Source organism: Volvox carteri (genome assembly GCF_000143455.1).
Source record: "Volvox carteri f. nagariensis unplaced genomic scaffold VOLCAscaffold_107, whole genome shotgun sequence".
NCBI lineage: Eukaryota > Viridiplantae > Chlorophyta > Chlorophyceae > Chlamydomonadales > Volvocaceae > Volvox > Volvox carteri.
The window spans coordinates 185108-209015 of NW_003307650.1; the positions used below are offsets into that span (position 1 = coordinate 185108).

The window sequence follows — 23908 nt, forward strand, 5'->3', positions numbered from 1 at the left end:
CAGGGGGGCCCCGCCCTTTTTCCACGGAAGCCGGCCGGCTTCGACGAAGCCCACACCCTGTCAGTTGGTTTGTGGCTCGTTCCTGTCCGGGTGAGACACAGAACAAATAGTTGCGCCAATAATTGCGCCTCTTCTTCGACACAAACAGTTTAAATCTTGAGGACTTAGATCTTGAAACAGGTCAAAAGACAGCACCGGGCCGCATCCGGCGTTTCTAGTACGCTCCATGCAGGTATGGCTCAATTGCAAGTACATCACGGCCAGGATTAACGTGGCTAGAGGTAGCGGTATCCACATGGGTGCATTAACATGTAGTCCGACGGGTCTGACATAGCTCAGAAAAGTTTGGAATCCAACGTTTGACGTTTTTGACGTTATTTGATTACAAGCTTCTTGAGCTTGTACGGCCCAGACGAGCCAAGAGGCTCATGAGCCGCCGAGCTGGAAACAATAACTGAAAAGGATAAAAAGAAAAAAGGCAACAAATCATAACACTGTACTGTGGTCCTCATTAGTCGTCTATGTACTGCAACCTACGTCTCCGTATGCAATCCAAGACATGTGCCAACCCGCGTTGATTCTCGACACCCATCACTGCATTCATAACATCTCCCGGAGCAGTGCCTAGGGTCCAGAGCTTAGCACGGATATCTGCATATTCCGGACACTCTAGTAGCACGTGCCGTTCGTCCTCCACTGCCTGCCGATTATTGCATACCCGACACCACCTTGCGGCTCGTTCCCTACCATGGGGTCAGTTGACAGCCAAAGGCCAGACACACATCCTAAAACGCATCAAAGTGACGTGATGTTTAGGTAAGATGTAGCCTTCACAGTGCTTAGGTTGCCCCATCCACTGCAAATAACGACACATCTTCACCCCTGGTTGCTTGTCGTCAGAGACAAACATATGTGGGTAAATCGCCAGCCTTTCACTACCCCAGTCGTCATCAAATCGATCTCGGAGTTCCTGCAATAGCTGGTCAATATCTAGAACATGTGACGCAGCAATATCTACCCTAGCCTCAATCCCTTCATCCGCACCACCCTCAAACCCCATGTCGTACCCTAAAATTTCTAGTATCCTGACAACCTTCGATCCCCAGCCATCGTGACATAAGGAAGAAGCAAAGGCCAAACGAAGCTCTTCCCAAAAACAATGATGATACACCGAGCCTTTAGCTTATACCAGTCGGTCCCAAAAACGGAAGATTAGGTTCGCCCAGTGTACTTGTAATGGGTACTGCCCCGGTTCCTTGAACAGTAGCCGGTTGGGAGGCACCCCCGCCCCAGCCAACTGCTTCAGGAAGGATTTCTGCAGACCAACACTCTTATCCTCCAGCGCATAATCAAAATAACATGACCGGTGTTCTTGACCTCTAGGGAAGCCTCGTTCCAGGACCTGTAGGACCCTCATCGGGCCCCAGACCTGTACCCCGTAAGACAGGATGGATCGTACGCACTTGTGCGTCGAAGGCTTTGACAGCAACAGCTGGCACAAACAGGCCCTGTCGCCTAAGCTTGGTGACCAATGAGAAGAGCGCCCGTTGTCCAGAGGCATGAAGTTCATCTCCGCCCTGCACCGGTACCGCCACCAGTCGTTGCGACGTAGCCCACCAACCGAGCAGTTTTCGTGTTATCGGAACAAGAAAAACAGAGGTGGTCCCATGTGATGCACAGAAACAAAAACGCGCCTGAGCCCACACAACGTCTACCGGTTGGTCATCGGAAACAACCTAATCTCCCCGACATAGCCAGGGCCGGTTTGTGCACGCACAGCACAGCCAACCACTAGGGTGACCTAGTCGCTCCAGCCGCATAAACAAAGCGCAACAGCACAGATAACACTGCCGCGCTTCCCAGGCCGCAGCATACCACATGCTCTGCTCGCCCGCAGACAGCGATCTGAATACCTGCCAGCCAATCAGCCTGCGCGTCGGCGCCGCTTGTTGGGCAGCTCCGCGCTCTCTCCCCTCTACCCCTGCATGTCTCCGCTGGCACGCACAGATGCCGTTGGGAGCCAGCTACTTGACTGTACAGGTTGTGGGTGCAATACACACACACACATTCACACATGCATGCACACACGCCCAACACCATGGAGAGGCATTGTTTGTCAAGTCGCATCGGTCCTACCTCCACGCGCAGGTGCGCGACACGTGGTCTAAAACATGCGCGACAAGAGTCCTTGCGCATAATTATGCCACGCCTGCGGACCTCCGCCGAGTTCAGGAAAAAAAACACTACGGCCACTCGCAAGTATGCTCCACTCTGAATGCATATGAACACGGCTCGTGCCCCATTCCAATTCTCGTGGGGCCAGAATGATTATGTACAGCCATCTGGTGCGCCACCGCGCTGCATGTGTGCTGCGTGCGCACCTTGCCCAACCAGCCACGCCCCTCAGCCCCTCAGCCACGCCCCTCAGCCACGTCGCACCCAAGAGACACGCGAGGCCAAGTCTGCAACCATGCCAAACCCGGCCAGCGACATGCAGTGCACGGCCATGGCGGCTACGGCGGCAGCGCACTCCACCACGATGCGCCCCACCCCAGCCGGCAGGAACGGGACCCGCTGCAGACCGGCGTCGAGGGCGGCGACTAGCGCGTGCAGCTGCAGCCACCCGGCGGTGTGGTCGACCAGCTGGTGCGCGCCCAGCTGTGTCAACACGCCGATGGCGTGCAGGACCTGGATGAGCAGCGACGCACCTTGCTCCACGCTGCCCGCCAGCCACCAGGAACACCCCGTCTCCGCGGTGCTGCACTGCTTCACATACATGATTTTCAATAGCAACAGCAGCAGCACAGTTCCCGCGTACCCTACGGTGCCGACTCCTGTTGGGGACCGGCACGATGTGAGCGGCGCTGACGACATGTAGACAGGTGCTGGGAGGGGGGAGGCGAGCTGCTGCACGAGCTATCTGTTGGGGTGATAGTGCACGTGTCGGTCACTAACGCTGAGTGCGGGCCTGCACTAGCAGGTGTGCAGGATGCAGCGGCCGTGTCATCCTGCTCCTGCTGCCCCTGCTGCTGCGGGTCACCCTCGTCTCTTCCTCGCCGCACTTGCCACAGCGGTGCCACGGACTGAAACCAGCAGGCGGGCCACCATGTGGCGGACTTACGTGGGCCGGACGACGTGGGTGATGCCGCTGCGCACACATTCATGGTAGGGGAGCGGTGAGAGGCGTAGGCAAGGGAGACAGTGTCGGGTCGCCACTCGTGCGTTGTTTTCCGCGAGGCAAGCGCAGGTCTTATCAGGTGCTACGTTCCGACAGATGCTATACTGTAGTTTTCCAGTTAAACAGCGGCATCTGCAGATGCTCAAGACCCGATTTGCACATGGTTTGGACCGACGCCCATGCCCATCTCCGCAACCCAGCCCCTGCCCCTGCCCCAAGTCCGCCCTAGATGTTCCAGCTGGTGCTGCTGCTTGAGCTCACAGACGGTGTGTGTGTGTGTGTGTGCGCATGTGAGTTCTGATTGTTGGTGCAGGGGAGGGCAAAACCAACGCCCACCCAGGCTCACCCTGCTGGTCGCGCAGGCGCTCCACATCTGGTGCGCAACAGGGGCGGGGCAGGGTGCACGAAGAAGGGGGTGATTGGGTTCAGCAGCAAGGGGGTTGGGGGCTGTCAACAACCCACACGAGCGCAGGACCCTTACATTGCTGACGCTGGCTTCTGACGGGCCGCAAGAGCACACCGGTATCCATTATCCCGCGCGTCACGTGTTAGCGTGGTTTGTTGGGCCTCATTCAATTCGTCGTGCACAAGAGTGGCGGCACTGGCCAAAGGTCGGAACGGCGGTCAGGCAATTGATCGCGTAGATGTGCCCATAACGGCAGAGGATATCCCCGTGATGGCCAGCGTGCTGTGCTGCGCTCTTAAAGATAGCTCAAAACATGCACGTACTACACGCGGGACACTAGAGCCGAAAGACTTCTTAGCTCACCGCGGCCCGCTTAGGCCACGTACTATTGGGCTAGCATAACCAACTCACCAGCTCCAACCGCGGTCCCCATGCCGGGGCTAGCCGCCGAAGCTGCACGTGGAGCGGTCGGGAGCACGTGGAGAAGCGGAGGTTAGTGCGGTGTTGCTGGGCGCAAGGAGCCGTGCAGGGTAAACCGCGCAACGAGCCCATTATATGCGACGCTTGCGCTGTAGTCGTCGAACTTACTCCGGAGACTCCACTCAACGAAAGCCTTTTCAGACTCCTGAGCGTTCCGTGCCGCCAACGGCTCCCAAACAGTCCAGAGGACCTATACAGCAGACAATGAAGATTCGTTGATCTGGATTCGGGCCAGGGCGACCGAGGCGACTTTAGGCCCATAGCAGGCAGTGAAGCATGAAGTCGCACTCTTACTTGGAGCTCTGAGTCCGGCATGGTCCTCAGGGCATGCAGGAGATCGACGAAGGCTGCGCCGCTGTCGATATAAAGCTCGACGACCCGCTCTGAGGCCGCTTTTCGCTCAGGGATCGGGGACGCCATGACTCTCCGCGTTGGAGGTCAAAAACCAACGCACGAGGTCTCTATTCCAGGCTATTGATGGAGAAGTCGTCGGAAGGGAGTCGAGAGGTGTTGAAAGTTTCTTGAAACATCGCGACAGGCCTAACGCAGAACGCATACGGGAGTTTAGCCAGCTGCTGGAGCCATAAGGTACAGTAGAGGTATAATTTTGGAAAGGTATATAGGCAGCAACGAGTTCACATTATGAGCTTGGATTTCGTGTAACGACGCAAGGCCCAACTGAGCATCCCGGGTTACCCCTTTGCTTTGTTACAATGGTATCGAGACGGGCCCGCATGACTTCCGATGTATTCTTCGGGTCGGCGGTTCGATTCTGAAGCAAGCAGGTATCGCAGAATGCGATATCATGGTGTAATGGATAAACCAGCGCACAATGCGTGAGGTGGGATGGCTCCAATGCTCGATATAATGGCGAGGACGTCCATTGCTAAGGGGGGGGCAATGTAACGACGCAAGGCCCAACTGAGCATCCCGGGTTACCCCTTTGCTTTGTTACATTTCGGCTGCTCAGGGATGGGGACAAATTGGTGAGCCCGCCAAAGGTGGGCAAAATTTTTTGGGAATTTCGCCTCCTTGTTTGACGAAGATAAAAATTCGTGGGGGCTGGAATTTCGCGCGTCAGTTTTCGCGTGTCAATGTCCCTTCTTGTGAGCAAAGTGTTACTGAGCTTCCAACACACCCTAACAACATTTTATGTCCCCTTGAGTAACCGCGCGCCAATTGGAGCTACTTCTGGCCGTTGACGTCAAGAAATTGGTGCCGGCATGTCCTTGTTGGGTGTCCCCAGGCACCTGGGAGGCCCGATAGTTCGCAAAGACTATGCTACATAGCCAATGTGGTGTTAAGTATGCCAAAGGGCATTGTAATGCCTCAAAACATGACACTTCCTGGGGTTGTGGGGCAACATTGCCGCATGTCCGCCTGGAATTTCGTCAATTATGACAAGCTGACCGCGTGAGACGAATTACAGGCGAAAACAAATTGGCGAAAAGGATTTGTTATCGCCCCCATCGCTGTTTGGCTGCTTCGGCTGCTAAATGTGTCTGAGGGGACAGAAACCTCCCAGCTACGCAGCGCGAAGGGCTCGCCCCATTTTTGAGGCGTGGTGTGTGTTGCGTAGGCCCCAGATTGGCATGCTGCAACGACTCGGGAAGGGTATGCGCGGAGGAGAAGAGGCAGGAGCGGTGGGGGTTCCGCGAGCAGCGTGGCTTCTTCACTAGGTCACTAGGGCACCCATAGGCTATATGGCTAGTATGGCTACTATCAAGATAAATAAATGATCTTCCAGGCACAGTTTAAGCAGCAGCACGATCGTTGCATTGCTCCTGAGCTTCAACTCGAGCAGTTAGCTTTGGCTTTGGCTGAAGCTTAGCATCATAACAATAAGCCTGCAGATAAATAATCGGGCAAGCCTTGCGTGGGCTTCTTTTGATCGGCCAGATCGCAAGATCATCTTCCCAAGCCCCTAAAAATAATTTGAGGCCACATATTAACACCATTTACACATGGAAAATATTACGGGCGCGGTCATTTCCTGCCCGCGGATGTTACTCGCCTTAAGTCGCACCTCCTCGCACCAAACTGGTAACTGCTAATCACCGTAAAAGATACCGCTATCAAGAATTGAATGGATTTAGCCAGGGTGGGAGAAACCTCTGCCGTTTGGGAGAAAAAAATAACTTTCGTCGTAACCGGAGGGTATGTTGGTCGACCGCTAAGGCTATCGCCCCCTAAGGGGGGCGAGCCAACCCTCCCCCCTGCACCTCCCCCCTCCCTTCGTCCCGACATCGCACCGCTTGCCCTGGACCGCGACCTGGCTGCGTGTGTAGCCAATGGGCAAGGGGAGGATGGGCGTCGCCGCGACTTCACAAAAAATGGGAGATTGGGAAGGGGGCGCAGGGTAAGGGTCCCTCCGCCAGGCAAGGGGGGTGCAGAGGAGGCTTGCCCCCTTGCATAGCAGCACCCCTAGCAATCGTCGGTGCAGACGGCGACAGCTCCAGCAGCAATCACCCCGATAGCTGTGCGCAGGGGCTAAGTTGGGACTGTGAACGTTGAGGGAAAAAATGGTGCATGCGAACCCCCAGGGAAAGCTAAATCGGCCCAACCCCAAGGCCCGGCGCATGCTCTGGATACGTTAGACAGGCAAAGGATAGTTGACAGAGGTCGGGGCACAGGGGCTGCCAGCAGACTGTGAACGTTGGGGGTGTGAACGTTGTGGGTAAGCCTCTCCGCGCTCATTTAATTCATCACCTTGTCGCAATAAGCGTCGGGGCTCAGGTCATCGTGCAGCTGCTTCGCAGAGTTAGAAAGCGGCTTCCAGCCAAACAAGGGGGTGTCAGCTTTGTAACAGCTGGGAAAATGGGCTGAGCCCGTACAGAGCTAGGGAGCTGTTTTTAGACATGGACGGCATTACTCGCTGCTCCCGGTGAAGACGCCACAATTGCACACACACCAAAGGCTGGTGGCCCAGTCACAGGATTAGTCCGCGTGCCAGTCGGCCCCTCCCCATCTTAACACATTCCACAGTATTCCCCTCTTCACTGTGTTATTGTCATGGCATGGGCCCCGTGTCCCCGGTCCTGTCCATGCCTCTGACGTGGTGCGTGCGTGCGTGCGTGAGAAAGTGCATGCGGCATAGCAAATTCCCTCAGGGGCAAGAGACACCCAGACCCACAAGCTGGAAAGCATTACGGTAATAGCAAGTACAGAGATAAATGGGCTGGAGGTGTAATGGTGCAAGGCTGGACATGGCTGGACAAAGACGTTACCGCTACTGTTGCTGTCACCGCACACGTGCGTGCATGCGTGTCACCGTGCCTCTCCGCACCCACGCCCGTGCCCCACGCTATACCACGGACTCAATGTTGGCATATCCCTAATTGCATCGGTAACTGCCACGATATCTTGCAAGCACCATAAGCGACACTGCGGGCTCCGAGGTGGGACCGCGGACCCAGTGACATTTAGGCGGGATGCACATGCGTAACAGGCTATTGCACAAACTTCGGTATTCTCGCCCCGGGCTTCTTGTAGTCGACACCGTTTAGTCTAGATGTCATAATTACAGAGCCCGGGCGCTTTGCTCGCGGGCCGGCGAAAGTCAAATTGTCCATTGACGCTCCTCGCTCCGATTTTTCTAGCGCCACCGAGCTATACCGTTGTATAGAGAATGTTACGTATTATAAGGTGGTATTCGCGGTCTGCGCTAGTTTTGGTTTCCTGCCAGACAAAGGCACACCAGACACAGGCAGGCACGGACAGGGGTGGTCTTGGGGGGTCTCGCCCCCCCTGAATCGCTTCGCTCAGGGGGCTCAGCCCAAAAGCGACTTCCTGCTGCTTTTAGGGTGGTCTGGCAATCCTGACACAGGCTGTTCCAGAGGCGCTCGGCCTCTGGAAGGATCTGCACAGGCCTCTGAACGCCTCTGAAGGCCTCTGAAGGGCACAGCAGGGCTCTGTCGCATCCGAGTCAGCAAACGTGCCTCGTCCTGTGGGGCCTCATAACGACAACAGTTCACACGCACGCAGTTGCGCTCTATTTACACGCAGCTCACACGTGCGGCTTTCCAAATGGTACGCGTGCCACTATGCACTCCCAATCACCCGCGGCACCAACCACCCACCTCCGCCGTGCTCCACCTTTCGCTGCCGCCTGCATGCTCTACACTACGGGCCTGGTCTCCGTTCCGCATTTGTTTGACTTTAGAGCACTTCGTTAACTCCACCGTGCCCTGCCGCAGCTTCCCACACACGTGCACGCTCAGCTGCTCATTCCCACTCGCGCGCCTGCCGACTCAAAGACATGATTGCTAGTGTGCGACTAGCACCAACTGCCCGTGTGCACCACTGCAGTCAGGTAACTTCCGAGTGCTCACACTCGTGCAGCTGCCAACTCCCAAGCCAAATCCTGTATGGCTGAGGGGGTTTCGGTGCCGTACACGAGATAGTGGGCGGTAGTCGGAGCTGTCCTCGAACCTACGGGAGGGGCTGTGGCGGGAGGGGCGGCGGCTGAGGTGGCCGCTGAGGTGGTTGGGAAGTGCATGTACTGCTAGAGGCTACAACCGCAAGCAGTCACCACGGGCCTGCCGGCATGCCAAACATGCAACGTCTGGAATCCATTGAATCCGTAGTACCCACCTCGACTGGCTTTCGGCATGGCATGGGTTGCCACGGCCTTTGCAACTCAATAGCGGGCCGGCCGGGTACTGGCCCGCCAAGCATGCGTGTTACCTCCCTCCAGAGCCCTCCAGAGCGCTCAGACCCCTCCAGAGCCCTCCGACCCCTCCAGAGCCCTTCAGAGGCCTGTGCAGATCCCTCCAGAGGCTGAGCGGCTCTGAAACAGCCTGTGTAAGGAATGCCAGATTGCCAGACCACCCTCAATGCAGCAGGAAGCCTTGCTAGCTCTGGCTGCCTGCGAAGCAGCTGCAGGAGGACCTGAGCCCCGATGCCTACCGTAAATTCAGGAAGGGCGTAACATAAATTCTCAACACTCGACACGCACGCATGCAAGCATGGCAACAGGTCAGAATATTGCAGTGCTTGGCTGCTTTGTGTACGGGGCTGACGCAACGGGCATGCAGCTGGATCTGGATCGGCTTGACTACCGTATTACACGAACCAGCTGGTTGCCGTCTCGCAGTCGCGGACCCTTCCTGCCAAGATCCGCATCACTACGTTAGCCGACGGGGCTTTCAACTTTGGGCTTGGCAATTTCTACCTGCGCCAGGTGATCCTCACGCCTCCGACTGTCGCAACCTGGGTTGGGTGTGAGTGACAGGCAAGGGTAATATGTCGTTGTCCCGGTGGCAGAGAGAACCTGGGTTGGGTGCAATCTGGCTGACACGCCCAACACCGCGAACACATTTCGTTAACAGCATTCAAGGCGGGCATGGACGTGCTGCCACAGAGCTCCTACTACTTCTTATGAGTTTCCGCTGAGTTTTGGCTGAGTTTCCGTTGAGTTTCTGTGCCTCACTCCTTTCACCACACAGCGCGCCGTCGCCCCCGCCGCACCAGTTTCAGTGCAGCCCCGTTTGAGTAGTTTGAGTCCCCACGCGGCGGGGGGCACGCAGTGCACCTGTAGCAGCCGGTACACAGTACGGTGCTATAAATACGCGCAGAGCGCGACCACCAGCATCTCGAGAGGCCTTTTCAGCGGCCAGCTGCTACATTTGGTATCGAGACCTCGTGAAAGTTCACTATCCTGAAGTCGTCGATTCAACCCCCACCGGTCACGTTCGAGTGGTATACGGGTGTGGCGACTCAGTGAGCGAATATCGCACAAACTATAAGAAGTAGCTGAACCGACTGGACTGCCTCTGTGCCTGAAAAACCTTAAGGCTAGGCGCATGAAGAGGACCATGACGTGACGTGGGCTTGAACACCCCACTGCCCGAGGGTAGGCGAAGGTAGGCACAGGCTGGTGGTGAAAACGAGGTCTAAGGGCCCGGGACGGTTCCCTTCAAAGGGGGGGGAATGTAGCAGCCGGTACACAGTACGGTGCTATAAATACGCGCAGAGCGCGACCACCAGCATCTCGAGAGGCCTTTTCAGCGGCCAGCTGCTACAGCACCGCACGCGGCCATGTCCTCACCTGGTCAGATCACATCCCATCACAGCTCACACGAAGCTCCACTTACCCCCTCGGCACGACAGGGGTCGGCTGCCGCCACCCCCACCACGCCGGCAAACCGCAGTCGCGTGTGTAACCCGTGTGCAACCCAGATGCAACTGATGGAACGGCGCAGCCCCATGCATCCCATCTGAATTCACACGCAGCTCACACGCAGCTTCCCAACCAGCGCTATGCGCAACTATGAGCTCCCAGCCGCACCGCACGCCAACAGCCAGCTTTGCAGCTCCCCATTTATATCAACGCTCGTGAATATCAAACGTGCTTCCAGTCGGCCGCCTGCGCAACTACCCGCTCCCAGTCGCGTGCCGTGCCAACCGCCAGCTCACCCCTCAGCCCCCCTGCGCAGCTACCCTGCTCCCAGTCGCATGCCGTGCCAACTGCCAGCACAGCTTCCCTGTCATCTGTTCACAGTTGGGTACAGAACGGTTGTGGATCCGATCATTTCAGGAGTTCGTTGGGAGTTGGAGCGGTTGCCGCCACGCGCCCAGCTTACACAACGCTCCTCTGCTGCTGACCCTTCAGGTGCCGCGTAAGTGGCCCCCACTAGTAACCCATTCCCACGCATGTTCAGGCCTTTGATCCGTATCCAGATACTATCCATACCTTGCGGTGCTGTGGATGTGCCAACCAGCTGGGCCGCCTTGGCATATCTTATGCTAACCTGCACACAGACACCCCCACGATTGCCGTCTCCCCCAGCAGAGAAAACCCGAGCTCCCAGAGGAACAACTCCCTTAATGCAACCCTCTCCCACTTTATGCGTTTCCATAATGACTACTACGTCATACCCATCAGTCATCATCCGAAACTCATCACAATCAAGTTTCCAGTCAGTCAGCCCTCCCACGTTCCACTGAAGAAATCTCAACTTACGAGTCTCTTGGCTCGCGGCCCCCTAGGGGCGGTCACCGTGTGGTGCCGTGCCAGCAGAACCACCACCTCCGCTGGGTTGCGCATCCACCCAGGGTCCCTCAAAGGGGACCCTGCGTTGTCCATCCATGACCGTGATGTCCACACCACGTTCCCACCTCGGCTGCACCTTCTTGATGTCATGCAGGTGGGTGAACATTGCCATGCGTTGCTGGCGCAGCTGTTTGCCCGTCTTTGTGAGCACGTCCATGAGGATGATGCCGTGCTGTTCATGCGCGATCTTTCCTAGGGTGACGAATGACTTCCCCACTTGCGGGTTCAGCAGAATGTCGACTAGGACGGTTGGCTCACCATGGCCGTTGCCGTGGGGCGTGCACCCCCCGCAGCAGTACCGCCATTCGCCCCAGGCTTCGCTGTCCACGGGACGATATCGAGAGCGTAACGTGCCCCATTTCGCAGCCGCTGAACCATGTCGTGCAAGATGTCGCTCAGTCGGTCCTCACCCACCAGCTTCTTGGGAACCCTCGCCAAAACCTTGTCTTCATGGAACGCTGCGCTGTCGTTGCCAATCTCATGTCGTCCGGAGAATCCCGCTGCGGTGCTGCTGCTGATCCGTTCCTCCATCACCTTGAGCCTGTTGTCGAGACCAGACACGCTGGTTTCCAGGCCAGCGACTCTGGAGTTCAGCCCATCCATGAGGCTAATTTTCTGATAGATGAATTTTATCATAGCTGCATCATCCATTTCCTCGTTGGCCATGGTATCGTCCTTCGCCGGTGAGGGCATGGTGGTTCTCTGCCCGTCGCTGCCCTCGTTACTGTCCTCCTGTAACGTGGTAAGTGACCTGATAGGAGTGTTCTCGTTCTGTTTGGCTAGCTTATGTACTCGATCTGCGAGTTCCTTCACCGATTTTGGCGGGGTCTGCTGATGCATCCCCTTCTTCTTGGCCATATGCCCACGAAGAATTTCCTGGACAGACTAATATCTTCCAGGTGAACGCCTAAATCAGGTCAGGCACTCTAGCTGCCGACTGTCAGCTGACGATATGGGAGCAGAGCGACGATTTCCGTTTGTTTTTTGTTATGCATGCCTGGAAGATATTAGTCTGTCCAGGAAATTCTTCGCGGGCATATGGCCAAGAAGAAGGGGATGCATCAGCAGACCCCGCCAAAATCGGTGAAGGAACTCGCAGATCGAGTACATAAGCTAGCCAAACAGAACGAGAACACTTCTATAAGGTCACTTACCACGTTACAGGAGGACAGTAGCGAGGGCAGCGACGGGCAGAGAACCACCATGCATTCACCGGCGAAGGACGATACCATGGCCAACGAGGAAATGGATCAAGCAGCTATGATAAAATTCATCTATCAGAAAATTAGCCTCATGGATGGGCTGAACTCCAGAGTCGCTGGCCTGGAAACCAGCGTGTCTGGTCTCGACAGCAGGCTCAAGGTGATGGAGGAACGGATCAGCAGCAGCGCCGCAGCGGGATTCTCCGGACGACATGAGATTGGCAACGACAGCGCAGCGTTCCATGAAGACAAGGTTTTGGCGAGGGTTCCCAAGAAGCTGGTGGATGAGGACCGACTGAGCGACATCCTGCACGACATGGTTCAGCGGCTGCGAAATGGGGCACGTTACGCTCTCGATATCGTCCCGTGGACAGCGAAGCCTGGGGCGAATCCAACGCCAGACGGTTTTGCAACTCGCAAGCGGTTTGCAGCAAAGCCAAGTCGACATCCTCCATCCACGCAAGGACGGTCGGATTGTCTTAAAAGGATTATAATTCTATGTTTCTTTTGTTGCGAGTGAAAGTCTGTCCTGACTTCGATGACACTGGTATCGACCGATAAGCACGTACACTCGTGCACGTGCTATCTGCAAATACGCAAATACTACCCTTACAAGGATATGACATTATAAACACTGAACTGAAGGCGGTTTTAGAGTTGGCTTTATCTGTAGCATCGACTCCACTTCGCTATTTGGTTTGAAGCCGTCCCGATTCAAGTTCAATTGCCTCATGTCAATCTACAATCTGCCTGAACTACCTAGATGTAAATATACAATGTTTATTGTGCTCGTACAAGACCGTGCAACGTGCCGGTTGAATTGATTAACGCACGTGAATCGTAGGTGCGCCAAGCTACGCCGTGAATTGTCAATAACAACACAAAAGTACTCAACCTGAGCTAAGTGAACATGAATCAACGTGGAGTATGGATGCATGGCTACATACCGCCGCGTGCTGCACGCACGGCTTTGGTGATGCTGTCATGGGCTCTTTATGATGGCAAGCGAGGCTAGGACAAAAATTTGCAACAGAATTTCACGGGTAAATGCTGCGTATTCTACCGTATTTAAGTTGTCGATTGCCAAAACTGGATGCTTGGCAGTTGGCTTCAATAGTAACAGCAGGTTAGGACTAATTGATATTGAACGTCGTAATCAACCTAACGAATGAGTTCTTGAGCCTCGAGGGAGATACTTTCTTGACCGCCAAGGACCAGCGATAACTGTAGCAGCATTCATAGTTGTCGGCTTCAAATCCTTTTTCAAATTTAAGACGTAACTTTAATCCGTCTGCGGAGATTTTCGGAGCCCGCCGATCGTTTCTCCTTGGCAAGTTCTCGGTACGGCATTCCGGTACCATAGCAAGAGCATATAATATCGCCTCCTGGTCCAATTTTAACGTAACCGTTATTGATGTCCCTGATAATTATGAAACCTAATAATTTCGTCGTTGTGGCTCTCGCGCTCGGCTTGTAAGTTGGAGGGTACCGACTACTGAGAAGCTGTCGCGATGTCGTCCGCCTCATCAAGCCGATATAGCTCCAATGGATGATGGCTGTCCAAACACTATCAAATGGCTTGCTATCCATATGCAACCACTGAGCTTAAAGGCGCACGGGATTATCGCGCATGTCGAAAGTTTCTACGCTAACCAACATCGTGCGCCTTCATGCTCGCAGGCTCGCAAGTCACCGGGCAGCCTCTCTGCCTTTTCCTTATACAACATGCCAGCAGGAGCCTGCAGCTTACAGCGTAAGCTCAGTTGTAACGACGCCGTCGGCGAATACGTATTGCTTCAACATCTCCGTGAATATACCACCCGGTTGCGCTGGGTATTGCTGCTCGGCGGACCTGAAGAAATTTGAGGTACGTAGTACGCACATAAGCAGACCATAAGACTGAATAAGTCTTGTGCGTGATCTGATTGACTCCCTGTCAATCTACCTCATATGGAAGCTGCCAGTCCTGTCCGGTCCACTGGCAACAAGAAGCCCTTCTTTAGCAGGACAGTCTCGCACCAAAAGTGTATTCACCATCCCTTTTCCTCCTCCGATTTCACTTTCATAGTTTCCTTCTCCCTGCCTTATTCACGGGACCAACACGCGCTCACTGTCGCCTTTTCAACATCTCAGGCTGCTTAATCGCCTTGGGGCGTGTCCCAAGGACGGGCTCTCCCGCCTATTGAATAACTTCCTTTTCTTGTCCTTGGGCCTTATTGTTTCGTCCTCTACTAAACACATATATGGCGTCCCCCCAAACACCTCCTGCCACCGACCCTCACCTCCCCTTCCGCTGCAGCTAAACGTCAATTCAGAATGCAAGGTTTCCGGCGCCAAGCTGAGTGCCACCCTCAACGGCAAGCCAACCCCCACAGCACCCACGCTTGACCGGGCTCCCAACGAGCCGGCTGGCGTCATCCTGCGCATCACTAATCTAGGTCTCAACATGGCCGATGCCGATGGCGCTCAAATCTGTGTGACTCTAGGCACCAACTCCGCCGGCAGGGGCTGCCTCTCCCTGGAGCAGCTCTGCAAGCCACCGGCCGGCGGTGCTCCCGGCACCTGCGAGACTGCCCTGTGGGACTCCGAGTTCGACTGCTGCCCCATCGACGTCGTTGGGGCGCCCACGCCGCCTCCGCCTGCAACGTTGACCCCCGAACCCTGCCCTGTCTGCATCAACGCCATCCTCACCCCGCCTCTGATCGACTATCGCCCATTTCGCTTTGACGCCGAGAGCTGCCGTACATTCCAGGAATTCGTCGCCAGCAAAATCAACGGCCTGATCATGGAAAGCAACACACCGCATGTGTCGCTTTTCACGCCCAACGCCTCGCTGTGTCAGCCTTTCCAGATGAGCGTCTGTGGCACATTTGCCTCGGCAGATGCTGCCAAGAGCTTGGAAGAGGCGGTCCTGGAGCTGGGTCCATTGTTCCTCTTGGAGTCCGCCCGAGGCCGCCCATGTCACCCCGTCCTGGAGGGCTACGGGCTTACGATCACCACCCTTGACTCTCCGGGAGTGGACCCCGCCGCGCCGCTGTGCATGGACGTGTCCGTTGCCCAAGGTTGCTTTGTGCCCCCATCTCCACCTGTGAACTGCACGTGAGTTTAAGAGTGTTAGGATGTATGGATGGGCTAGTGTAGTGTCCTGGGCTTGGTCCCGGTTTTGTATCCACCGATTGGTACTTATGGTACTTGGTCGTTATGTAACAGCTAGGTTGGGAAATAGCCCGCGTTGTGCACGGACACAGATAGTGGGTCTAATGCTAGGTCGGCATAATCCTGTGGATCCTTGAAATAGGGAACCCGCCGCGGAGAAGGCCATTTTTTGGCAAGTTCCAATTAGAGGGGACTGGGGCAATGCTCTGCCAAACGATACATGTTAAAGGCTTATATGCCGTGTATACGTACATGATCTGCAGTTTGCATGCTCACGTTAGGTAACATCACCCACGTAAAGTGTGGCCGTAACTTGCTGGAAGAAGTGGGTAAGGGGGCGGGGATAGGGATAGGTAAGTCACCAGAGTTGTGGTTGAATCGGACCTAGCTGCTGCTTCCACCGTCGCTGATGGCAGCGACAACATCACTGCCGGGAGGACAAACAATTACGTTGTTCGTGGCCATGTACAGGTGCGACACGAGCAAGGGCTCTTTGCCGTTTATCGCCAGCGGCGCCTACGCAGAGACTTCGTTGCCTGGCTTGACAAAGTACTGTTTCAAGACCATTGTCTTTGAAGATCTCCCACCGGTAAGATGTAAGCCGTGCATGGGCGTGTCGTACACAAGGAACCCCCCCGATCCATCCTGAGTAATTTTATGGCTACCGCAGTACGGACATGTACGAAACCAATTTTGTACCTTTAATATGTTGTCCTATCTATGCAAGGGGTTTGCGGCGATGGAAGATAAGAGAAGGACTTGCTGGCTTTGTAGGACTTGCTTTCCCCCCACTCAGCAGTGTGCCTGCAGCACCATTATTGCATCTTCCGGTTGCTGCATATGTCGTAACTAAAACCCCAAAAACACACGTGTCATGTCCTCTTGCCCTTTTCCCCCCTGCTTATTGCTGGCTGCTCTCTGTGTTGTCGTACCAATCCATGCCATCTCCTTATTCATGGGGTACTTAGAGCCCCTGCAGCCCCACCGATACGTTGCAAAAGATCGAGTTCTATGCGGGTGAGTGCGTAGTGGCGAGCAGATGTCGTGATCGCCAGACTTCAAGTGATGGTCCGGGACGTGCGAGAGTAATGATGGCCAGGAATAAAAATAATAATATTATTAATAGTATAAAGATTAGTAATATAACGATTATTTTAGTACTTAATAATTATGATGGTGTATTATTAAGATTCGCCAAGGCGTTCTTGTCCGTTTGCAGCTAGCGTTGCGTCATGTGTGTTATCCTCATCATTTTCGTCGCTGTACGGAGCTCACTGTCTCTATGTAGGATTTGTTTTTCAATTTTAGTAAACCTTGTGAAGGTACGGGACCCCTAAACCACTAAATTTATGTTACGCACGAAAAGCGGTGAAATTGTCGGGTACGTTCAAAGTACTCAATACACACGCATAATTGGAATGTAAACGAGTAGTAGAAGTATTAGTAGTAGTAGTAGTTTTCTGAGTTTGTGGGAATATGTCCCCGTCCCTCGTATTCCCCCATCACAGACCAAAGCCTGAGCAGGTTTGTCAAGTCTTTCGAGCTGATCCCCACCCCGGGCACCGGCACAGTGAGCACCAGGGCGCCTTCATGGAACGCCCCCGGCAGCAACATGCTTAAGGGTGAGATAGGGCAATCAGGATGGGCACGCGGTTTGGGTGGGGCGAGCTTGTGTGGTCCAATCTATGGCAGTGGCAAGGTTGTGTAGAGGGGGGGGAAGGATCCCCTGAAAACCGCTGACCCTGCGGAAGAGTGTGAACCCGGCACATCTTGCACGCGCCCCACTTCAGCGGCTGGTTTAATTAGTCCAGCAATTGCCCCACATTACGCCACATTACGCCAAGTACTATTACGCCAAGTGTTATGTACCTAAACCGTTGTGCTGAACACCATACTTAATAAACAGTATGCCAATATTTTTGCTAGCCAGCCAGGTTTGTTGGAGTTTACTGTGGCTTGGCCAGGGCTTGCCTTGGTCGCACTTATTACCGTAAAAAGAAAGAATGAGCAGGATAGATAATGAAGACCAAGCGGTACCATCTTAGGTGAAAATGTACCATCTTGCCTTACGGCACTTGCTGTCGCACTTATTACTTGCCACATCATTCTCGCAGTCACCAACATCAACTGGACTAAGGCGCAAGCTGCGAATGGCACGGTGTGCCTGAATGTGCAAAAGCCCGTTACCATGGCGGAGCTTTGCGATACTGTCACCTGGTAGGCGGCAACTCTTGGCGGGGTCATTTTCGATCATAACACACGAGCAGTCTGGTTGGGCATTGCGCAAGTGCAGGCGCATGGGATGTTGTCTTAGGTGGATGGGTGCGTCCACTGCATCGGGGTTTTGGCCTCAGGGCTACCTAGGTACGGCTGGTTGGCATGATGCTAGAAATTCACACCGTCGGGTCCTTGCTTGCCCCCACCTAGCGCCTATCCACAGGAAGCATGTTCTGTACAGCCCGCTGCTGCCTGTTGCATATTTGCTGTCTCTTAGGTGAGCGGCGAAGCATGATAGCTACAAGTAAAGTTTAGACTCTAAACTCATCGGATGAATCTAAATCCAGCCCTTTGCTCTCCTGCCCGCTTCTGTCCTGTCCTTCCGCCCCGCCCCGCCGCAACATCGGGCCGTCAACTGCTGTGGCTCGACCAGCTACCTGTACATGTTCGGCCCCGACAGGAGCTGCTGTCCGGTCTACACCGTGGGTCCGCCCTTCTAGTCGCCATAGGGAAAAGCTTATACATGACTGATACAGCCACACTGTGTAGCATAACAACCATATCTGGATTTTGAGGACATTATTCATTCTGTCCTCTATAGAATATTTGATCTGCTTTTTCATCAAGTCCCGCCCGTCTGAAGCGCAAATAGAAGCGGACTTTGTACATACCGCCTTTCGGACACGGAAGAAGCAGGGGCGAGGTTAATTAGCAACGCCATTTCGTACTTTTGCAACTTCCTATCCTAAGCCCACATAGTATTATGTGAAGATCAGTCATAATGTGAAGATCAATCTTAAATATGCTAAGTACAGGTCTGCATCAAAGCAGCGGGGAGCAAACGACTCTTTAATGCCGCGATGTTCTTGAAGCGTGGGAGCTGGTATGCGATGCAAGCTCTTATCGCAACTCGTTGCGTGAATATGGTCGAATTTGCTCTGCGGACTGTGGTAACAAACAAATGTAAACTTACCAGGTGTCAAAGCACATGTCCCGCACAAGTACGGTGAGCATCCGTAAAAGCTTCGGAGAGCCTCGTTGACGGGCAATAGCCATTCACTCGAAGACAGAAGTCCGTTCGCGTGCCTGTCGCACTTGATCGGCTCGTTCTTTGATTCTCCATCCAAATCTGTATAGCATACTCTACGCGCACTCTTTCTTACGCTCTAGACGCACCCGATGTGCAAGTTGCTCGCACAGTCCTGCAGCCTTGTGTGCGGCAGCATGCCACATCTGCAGATGTGTCAGCAGATGTGCCAGCTGGCTCTTTTCACTGCCAGGTGCTGCAGTTGTAAGCTGGCCTTGTGTAAGAATCTATGATGTGAACGTAAATCCCTGCAACAGCTCCTTGATGCAGCTGTACTCTTCGGGACTCTGGGGCCCACTATAACAACCACACACACACACATTATTTCTCTTCCAGCAGGTATTGATAATGCCCTCTCCTTGGCACGTACTGGTTAGGTAAAGTAGGACAAGCCCGTGGCTCTGGTGCTGGGCCTGTAAAGCAAGGCCTTGCTTTACACCTAGCTTTACACCTTACTTTACCCCTACGAGTGGGAGCAAGCTAGGTGGTTGCCAAGAACTCGTAGATGGTACCGCTTCCGTGTTCACTGCTATCGTGCTCCTCGTATTCAAAAGGTGTGGGAGGAGGCAGAGGGGCCAGTAATGCGAGCAGGATTTGGGACGCCGCCGAAGAGGACTTCACTTTGGTGGCATCACCTTTCTGAGATGCTGGCCGCAGGGGGTCGGTCGTCCATGTTGCAAGCCGTGACAGTAGTCGGTGTCCTGAGACCATTGGGCCATTTAATTCCGGGACATGTAATTCTTTTAGGTTTCGCAGGGCTCAGGTGTCGATATCGGCACGTAAAGGGCACATATCCTGGTGTCGAGCGACGCCTCTTTCATGCTTTGACGCCATTTCCCTTCCTATTTACCGCATACTGTTCAGCATATGAATAGCGTGGTGAGCTTGACTCAGCGTCCATGCTGCAGTCCTGCGAGCGATTTTTGTTAAAGAAAGCTTAGCCAGAGCCAGCCAGCTAGCGAGCTTAAGCTTGTGCGCGGGCAGTGCGTTCAGGCTCATAACAGATCTCGTTGCAGGTGTGGTTCAAATAACTCTTTAAGGACTGTGTAATCAAGCAATTGTGTGTAATCCTTATTATTATCGGTACATCCCCCGCCGTTGGAAACCGTTGCCGTACGCCGCCGTAGTAAAGGATGACTTGGTCGTCACATGTGGTGAGGCGCAACAGGCGCGCACGAAAGTCGCACATTTATCTTAGACTTGATCGTGCACGTATATAATGCCGTGGAATGAAACTGCCAAGGCCAGCCAAGGGCGACGATAAGATGTAAGATTATTGGCTTGAAGAGTTCGCTACAATGCGTACGTGCAGCAGGCACATTATCGCGCTTTAGTTGATATGTGTTCCGGCCCGCGTGGATGTGGCGATAGGCAACTAAATGTGGCTAGGTACCGAAGTCTGATGCTGTTGATAGCATGCATGAAACTATCACTTATATAACGAGAAGTGAAAATGCTCGCGCGTGCATGCGTATTTATTATGAGCCAAAACACTCAGCGAATCATTTAATATACACCAAGCCACGTAAGGCCCAACAGTTTACAGCTAGCGCACGTTCATCATCTTACGAGACATAAAGTTACACGTTATATATCATAACTAGACATACGGTTTCGGTGACGATGCCGTCGTGTATGGCAGGCAAGCAAGCAAGTGGTGAGGCGATCATTTGCAACAAACAGAAATGGGAGTCTGGAGCCCACTGTAACAACCACACACACAGAAGTGGGCGAATGCGTAGGATGCCGCCGGACCGGTTGCCAAATCTGGATCCCTGTCGTCACGTCGATAGGCGTCGATAACTTCGGTTTGCTGGCTCCTGTGATCATTATGATAATGCACTAGCTAATAAAAAAATGGATAGTGAACTTATGAATGCCATTCTCGAGATTTGAAGGGTACTTAAAAAATAGACTTCGACAGCAGCAGAACACCAAACTGCAGAACATACAAAGGTCAGATAATTGACAACTTGTGTGATCATCGGTATAAAAAATGATGCTCAAAGAATGTGTGATTTATCAGGAAGCCAGTCCACGAAGGTTTATTTGCAGAGCAGCTAGAGCAGCAGCTTTGAGCCCGCCGTTCCCCTAAGCAACGCCAAAATACGGCACTCCGGAACGGCGGTGAGGGCATGTAAGGGTCATCTCTTTAACAAATAAAACAACCCATGCGCTGGGGCCTCTGAAGAATGTGTTCGCGCAGCTTGGCCCTGTTGGTGCTCGCCGAGCACTGCTCGGCCTGTTAGTGATGGGGGGGGAACTTCCATCCGCACCAACGGTATGAGGCTGACAACTGACATCTTTAATGGATTGGCGCTCCTCTAATAATCCTTAAAGGATCAAACCTGTCGCACGCATTTCGTTACAGCGTAAGCTCAGTTGTGACGACGCCGTCGGCGAAAACGTATTGCTTCAACATCTCCGTGAATGGACCACAGGGTACATTGCGCTGGGTACCTGAAGAAATTTGAGTTAAATTTTAAAAAATTTGGGCTTACCATCATTCTGTATGGACCTTGTGCGTGGCTCGTCTGTATATCTAAATGTCTGTATGAGCTGGTACGAGATTGCAATCTACCATACCAGATACCCATTCTTGCGAGGCTTGGTAGCTGCCCGTACATTCAATTTTTACTCAGCCGTTCCCATCCCGCACCGTAATCTTGGTTTTTCGCACCCTGTATACCTTAAGCCCCTCTTGCCCTCTCCCTTTCGCTCGTTCGCCTCCTTCCTTCCTTTCTTACGTAAAGCGCCACGAAGGCAGGCTCACTGTCGCCTTTCAAAACCTCCTGCTGCTTAACCACTCTAGGGCTTAGGAGCGTCCCAGGGACAGGCTCTCCTGCCTTTCGATTAACTTCCTTCCGAATCCCTGGGACTTATGATTCCTGGCCCTTTTCCATTGAAAGGCATTCACGCCCCCCCCCCAAACACCTCCTGCCACCGACCCTCACCTCCCCTTCCGCTGCAGCTAAACGTCAATCCAGAATGCAAGGTCTCCAGCGCCAAGCTGAGTGCCACCCTCAACGGCAAGCCAACACCCACAGCACCCACGCTTGACCGGGCTCCCAACGAACCGGCTGGCGTCATCCTGCGCATCACTAATCTGGGTCTCAACATGGCCGATGCCGATGGTGCTCGAATGTCCGGTTGCTGCACGTGTCGTAACTAAAACCCCGCAACACACGTGTCATGTCCTCTTGCCCTTTCCCCCCTACTTATTGCTGGCTGCTTTTTGCGTTGTCGTACCAATCCATGCCTTCTCCGTCTTCATGGGGTACTTAGAGCCCCTGCGGCCCTACCGATACGTTGCAAAAGATCGAGTTCTGTGCGGGTGAGTGCGCAGTGGTGGGCAGATGTCGGGGTCCTGGCCCCAGGGTTACCTAGGTACGGCTGGTTGGCATGATGCTAGAAATTCACACCGTCGGGTCCTTGCTTGCCCCCACCTAGCGCCTGCTCATATAGAGTCGAAAACGGCTTGGGACCACCTGTCAGCTCGTTTGCAAACTAATTGTGGTCTCATTTCTGCCATCTGGCGAGTCATCATCACGATGATAAGTGTTTTGGCCTAGCTCAACCCAAATCCCTCCCAAAATCGTCTGCCATTTGCCCTCCTGCGGCCGCTTCTGTCTTCGACTACTGGCCTCGCTTGCCTCAACATGATAGCTACAAGTAAAGTTTAGCTTAATCTAAATCCAGCCCTTTGCTCTCCTGCCCGCTTCTGTCCTGTCCTTCCGCCCCGCCCCGCCGCAACATCGGGCCGTCGACTGCTGTGGCTCGACCAGCTACCTGTACATGTTCGGCCCCGACAGGAGGTGCTGTCCGGTCTACACCGTGGGTCCGCCCTTCGGGTCGCCATAGGGAAAAGGCTTACACGCGACTGGTACAGCCACACTGTGTAGCATAACATCCATATGTGGATTTTGAGGACAATGTACTGATATCTATTCCTCAGGCAATTAACTTGACCTGCGTTCGCATTCGAATGCCCGGCTCGTATGGGTAGTCTTACAGGTATGGGGTCACGCACCCGCAACCATGTAACACACACACACAGGATGCCCGCCTGCCCGAAGCGCAGCTTCTCCCTGGACGTAGCGGGAAATAGATGAGCCTTTGGGTGTTTGTGTGTAAACCCTTGTGTTGCTGGTCCATGGCACACGACTGGTCAACGGGCGGCTAAGGGGCTCAGGGGTATGAGCCGCCACGGAAATGGGCGAGTGTGGGCTCGTGGACGATGCAGACCTGTCATCATGTCGGACCGCGTGCGTTGAGGGGCCTCGTGGGTACGGTTAAATCAATTTTGTGGACTGTAGGTATTAAAGAAACATTGGCAAGTCCGTGTAAACGCGGCGGTACGGGAATTAGTAAGTGTGTGTATGGGCAGCGAGCCGGGCTTATTACATCGGATTTCATCGGATTTGGAATGCTTTGGTTCAAGGGAATCCTGCGGGTTATTACAATGCATGTGGAGCAGTTGAAATCCAACATCCTCATCTGTACATTACCCGCTGCGTGTTAGCTCTTCGATTTGGGCTGCTGCACTACTTTCATCACGCGTGTCAGCAGTGCGGGGTTGCCGGCGGCGGCCTCTAACTCTCAGTCCACAATGTGCTGCGTGCCATCCCCCCCTTCAACTGCAGCATCGCTGGCATGCAGCTTTTCTCCTGCACAAGATGCGAGTTGAACCGATGACACATTGCAATGCATGTTGTTGCGATGATGCACAGAACCTCAGTATCCCCCGCGATACGGGTTTATCTCCTCCCCCATGACTTATTGTTGCATACAAACCAGCAGCAGCTCGGCTGTTGCGATACACTTGCAGCAGACGCACCTACATCAGCAGTTTGCCGCAAATTGGACTTTCATCTCAAAAAACAAATCGTTGCGAAAGGCTTTATTCGTCGAAGATGTACAGATGCTCTTCTTGCGGTTCTTTCTCAATGCTTCAGCAGCTGCCATATCGCATGCCTAAATACAGAAGGGTTTCATAATCGAAAATGTCGTCAGCATCGCGCAACGCAAGGAATTTGCAGCTAGGTACCTGGCTGAAAGGCTAATGGGAGAAAGAATAGAACTGAACCATAGTTAGTGTTGTGAGTCTGGAGCCAACTGTAACAACACC

At 53.9% G+C, this 23908-nt stretch overlaps 2 protein-coding genes across 2 annotated transcripts; one reads left to right on the forward strand and one right to left on the reverse strand.

The window, feature by feature from the left end:
• Positions 1-2424: 2424 nt before the first annotated feature.
• Positions 2425-11811, reverse strand: VOLCADRAFT_108347 (uncharacterized protein; the record flags this gene model as incomplete). Its single annotated transcript, XM_002958808.1, has 9 exons — positions 2425-2834; positions 3122-3148; positions 3525-3551; positions 3996-4037; positions 4173-4254; positions 6317-6340; positions 8396-8507; positions 11184-11487; positions 11529-11811. 9 exons carry the CDS (start codon positions 11809-11811, stop codon positions 2425-2427), a joined length of 1311 nt encoding a protein of 436 aa, XP_002958854.1.
• A 1925-nt stretch (positions 11812-13736) lies between these two features.
• phV16 (extracellular matrix glycoprotein pherophorin-V16) lies at positions 13737-23309 on the forward strand. Its single transcript, XM_002958791.1, has 10 exons — positions 13737-13793; positions 14001-14187; positions 14620-15419; positions 15948-16065; positions 16445-16493; positions 16985-17098; positions 17591-17693; positions 18127-18175; positions 21752-22114; positions 22566-23309. The coding sequence occupies exons 1-9, from the start codon at positions 13750-13752 to the stop codon at positions 21950-21952; spliced, it is 1665 nt and encodes a 554-aa protein (XP_002958837.1). The 5' UTR covers positions 13737-13749; the 3' UTR covers positions 21953-22114; positions 22566-23309.
• Positions 23310-23908: the final 599 nt, after the last annotated feature.

What these genes read in the sequence shown, in the direction of transcription:
- phV16 (XM_002958791.1), top strand. Translation starts at nt 13,750, where the DNA reads ATGAAACCTAATAATTTCGTCGTTGTGGCTCTCGCGCTCGGCTT. An exon ending in GTGGCTCTCGCGCTCGGCTT is followed by an intron (nt 13,794 to 14,000) that starts GTAAGTTGGAGG and finishes TCATGCTCGCAG; the next exon opens with GCTCGCAAGTCACCGGGCAG. An exon ending in GCTGCTGTCCGGTCTACACC is followed by an intron (nt 18,176 to 21,751) that starts GTGGGTCCGCCC and finishes CTTCCGCTGCAG; the next exon opens with CTAAACGTCAATCCAGAATG.